General features: G+C 41.4%; 1 protein-coding gene across 1 annotated transcript in view; it reads right to left on the bottom strand.

Moving 5' to 3' along the window:
• Positions 1-2,530: 2,530 nt before the first annotated feature.
• The window catches only part of LOC146634662 (mitogen-activated protein kinase kinase kinase kinase 2-like), a gene marked incomplete at its 5' end in the record, with an annotated part of 3,054 nt that continues 2,539 nt past the window's right edge, over positions 2,531-3,045 (bottom strand). Inside the window, one exon of the mRNA XM_085349930.1 lies at positions 2,531-2,618. Coding sequence (XP_085206056.1) covers positions 2,531-2,618 — 88 coding nt within the window. The remainder of the gene's footprint in view (positions 2,619-3,045) is intronic.

Raw genomic sequence — 3,045 nt, 5'->3', positions numbered from 1 at the left:
GGACGTTGCACTTGCTTACGTCACTGTCATGAGACATTCTCGCAAAAAAATCACTGTTTTAGTAACGCAGCGTTCCTACGAGAAAGTAACGGTAATCTAATTATCGTTTTTGCAATAGTAATCCCTTACTTTACTTGTTACTTGAAAAAAGTAATCGGATTACAAGTAACGCGTTACTGCCCATCTCTGGTCAGGACACAAAAGACTGCATTTCTAAGCCAGTCGGCACCCATACCGTAATATGCATAAGAATAGTGCAACAACATTTTAGGTGCGGCTGGCTTGACTGTGTGGTCGTAAGTGAGGGCTCACTTGACCGCGGTCAAATATGGTGCTGGAGAAACAAACTACAGAGAACTTCGTAAAGAGAGTATTGAGTGTTTTGGCGATGTAAATGGACTGGTTCTTATATAGTACTCAAAGCACTTTAAAGAACTTGCCTCATTCAGGTGTACGCAAGCACTTTTCTCTGTAAGCACTTTCTGTGTAATGTTCACACACATTCGGAGAGCAACTCTGGGTTGGTATCTTGCCCAGGGATATTTGGCATGCAGATGGGGATTGAAGCACCTTCCTCTACTACCTGAGCAAAGCCACCCCATGTTCGTCTGTGCACAGATTTCTTTCAATACAGTATTATCACAATTGTGCAAAAATACAGGCATGAAAGCTTAAAGTGCGCGATCACAATAAAGGTGACGCTCAGAGACTGACTGAGTGATCTGAGAACTCATCAGCGCTCCTCACTGCCTTCACTTACTTGCTGCTATGGGTGCAGGAATAACATAGTTATGCAGTTATCTGGGACTCTCCACCATTTGACCTTAGAACTGAAGAAGCTTCTCGGATGAGAGGTGAAACGTCTTCAAGTAACTTAAAGAAGTCCAGACGCTTTTCTTTACAAGCTCCTTTGACCAGTTATGCAGTTACTTTCTCAGTCTGCTAGAGCCTCCACTTGAACGCAAGAACCTTCATTTATCTTCTCAAACGGAATTCAAAATGTTTTTTACAAATTGAAGGATTAAGATATAAATCGCAGAAGCATTGATCCACACATTCAAAGAAGAACAACCCAACAAACTCTTCATAAAACTCCAAGAGATATGAAAATCTTTATTTCTGTCTATTCTGTGTTGTTAATAACATCACATCTTCACATAGTAGCAAAAACATATTAAACAAACATTAATCTCAACATGCATACTGTACTTCAAGTTTCTCTCATGGAAAGGCCAGTGTTACTTTTATAGTATCCTTTCCATAAATATCATAAATATCTTTACCCATGTAGTGGAATTATTTTATTTTTTCATTTTAGTTAACAAGTATAATGTGACCACATTCACTTTTTATCAGGACAAGCTACACCACCACGGTGGTTAGCATACAATAACACCGCCTTGTTCTCAAAGCTTCTTGCTAACTGTACTTTTTTCTGAGATGTTCTCTTTAAGTAAGGATACTGAAAGTGTAAGCAGTGTATACGGTCACATCACGTGCTTAAGGTTGTGTTAGCACTGATAATTCCTTCACAGTTCTTTAAAGATGCTGAAGTCATCATATCAGCTGTAAATGCAGTGCTGCTGCTGTCCTTACGCTATACTTTCAAGCATCACACTTTCTTACTGACCAGTTTATTTCCACTTTTTATGCTCTAGTATGGTGTGACTGAATGAAGTCAGCAAACCAAATTCTGTCCATCTGAGGATGAGAAGAAACTTGCATGAAATGGGAAGAATGAGATGAAGATGGCTCCTATGCTTTAGATGTGGCACTGTTTCTGCCATTGTAAGTACGCTAATGCTTGAAAGATCCATTAAAAGTCTGACACTTCACTCTTCAGCTGGAGCGTCCATCAAGTTTTACATTCCAGGTTTCCTCGTTGGGATTACGACTCAGACGATGATGTGAAAAATTAGTTATTACATTAAACCCATAAAATCAACACTGGCAAAAAAGCCGTGCACTTCACAGAGCAGCTTTCTATGGCCGAGCAGCTCCTGCAGGTGTAAGGTGTAGGTGTCACAGCACTCTGGTCCAAAGAGGTTATGTGCAGCATGCAGACAGAAAATGGCTTTACAGAATATGACTGAATGTTGAGGCACCAAAACACACTCAGTCTGCCCCTCAGTCTGATCAAGAAGAAAACCTGACTGAGCGCTTCATAACATCAGTACGATGATGTCCCAGAGGCCATGTTCAGGTTATTCTCCCGTCCACACTGAGCGGGCGGATCAGTGGAGTCTGCATTAGCTTTAACAGAAAGGTCTGATTTAAGCAGGTAAGCTGAATAGACAAGAAAAGCTAGAAAGCTTTATCAACTATAACCCCAGCGAGGACCTTGACAGGTGTCTTGTGTACAGGTGAAGGCTGGACAGTCAGCAGGATACCTTCCTAACATTTGTCATTCCCAGCATTGAACCGTTTCCTGGCACAGCCTCAGTGAAACAGAGCATCGTTTCCACCCCACAGTTACAGACAGGCTGTGCTTTTCTTTGGTAACACCGTCGAATGAGCCCCGTGTCCTCTCTCAGTAGCTGCTTTCGTATCCTGTCAGGATGTACAGGCTGCTCAGTGCTGACGGGTCATCAGTCGGTGTGCTCTGAAGGATGATGTCTCTGCACATTGTCAGCAAATGAGAAGGAGATGAGTTGTAAAGGAGAACCAGAGAAAGGCAGTACTAACCTAAAGCCAGTGCCTCCACCTGCTTCTACTCCTCCCACCTCTAGTACTAACACTACTCTACTGATACTACAACCACTGTAGTTTGACTTTAATGCTACACACTGGTACAGTACTGGTACACTTACTGGAGTTTTACTCCTGTTCCTGCTCATCACCACGCCTACTACTTTTTTAAACTTTATGATAAGTGTGAACATTTACACAACAGCATACAAACAAGTTTAAAGTAGAAAAAAGGAAGCAAAGAGCTGAGAAATACATAAAACATAACACAGAAGAAAAAGAAACCTTTGCAGGGATTCCTTCTACACCCAGTTTGAGTAAAAACTAACTGAAACACAAGGAAAGAAGATAAGATCA

Source organism: Diplotaxodon limnothrissa, linkage group LG3 (genome assembly GCF_057381915.1).
Source record: "Diplotaxodon limnothrissa isolate DT_005_m linkage group LG3, D_limnothrissa_male_GT1.1, whole genome shotgun sequence".
NCBI classification, from domain to species: domain Eukaryota; kingdom Metazoa; phylum Chordata; class Actinopteri; order Cichliformes; family Cichlidae; genus Diplotaxodon; species Diplotaxodon limnothrissa.
The sequence above is the reverse complement of the archived record's forward strand: the minus strand, read 5'-3'. Positions and strand labels throughout refer to the sequence as shown.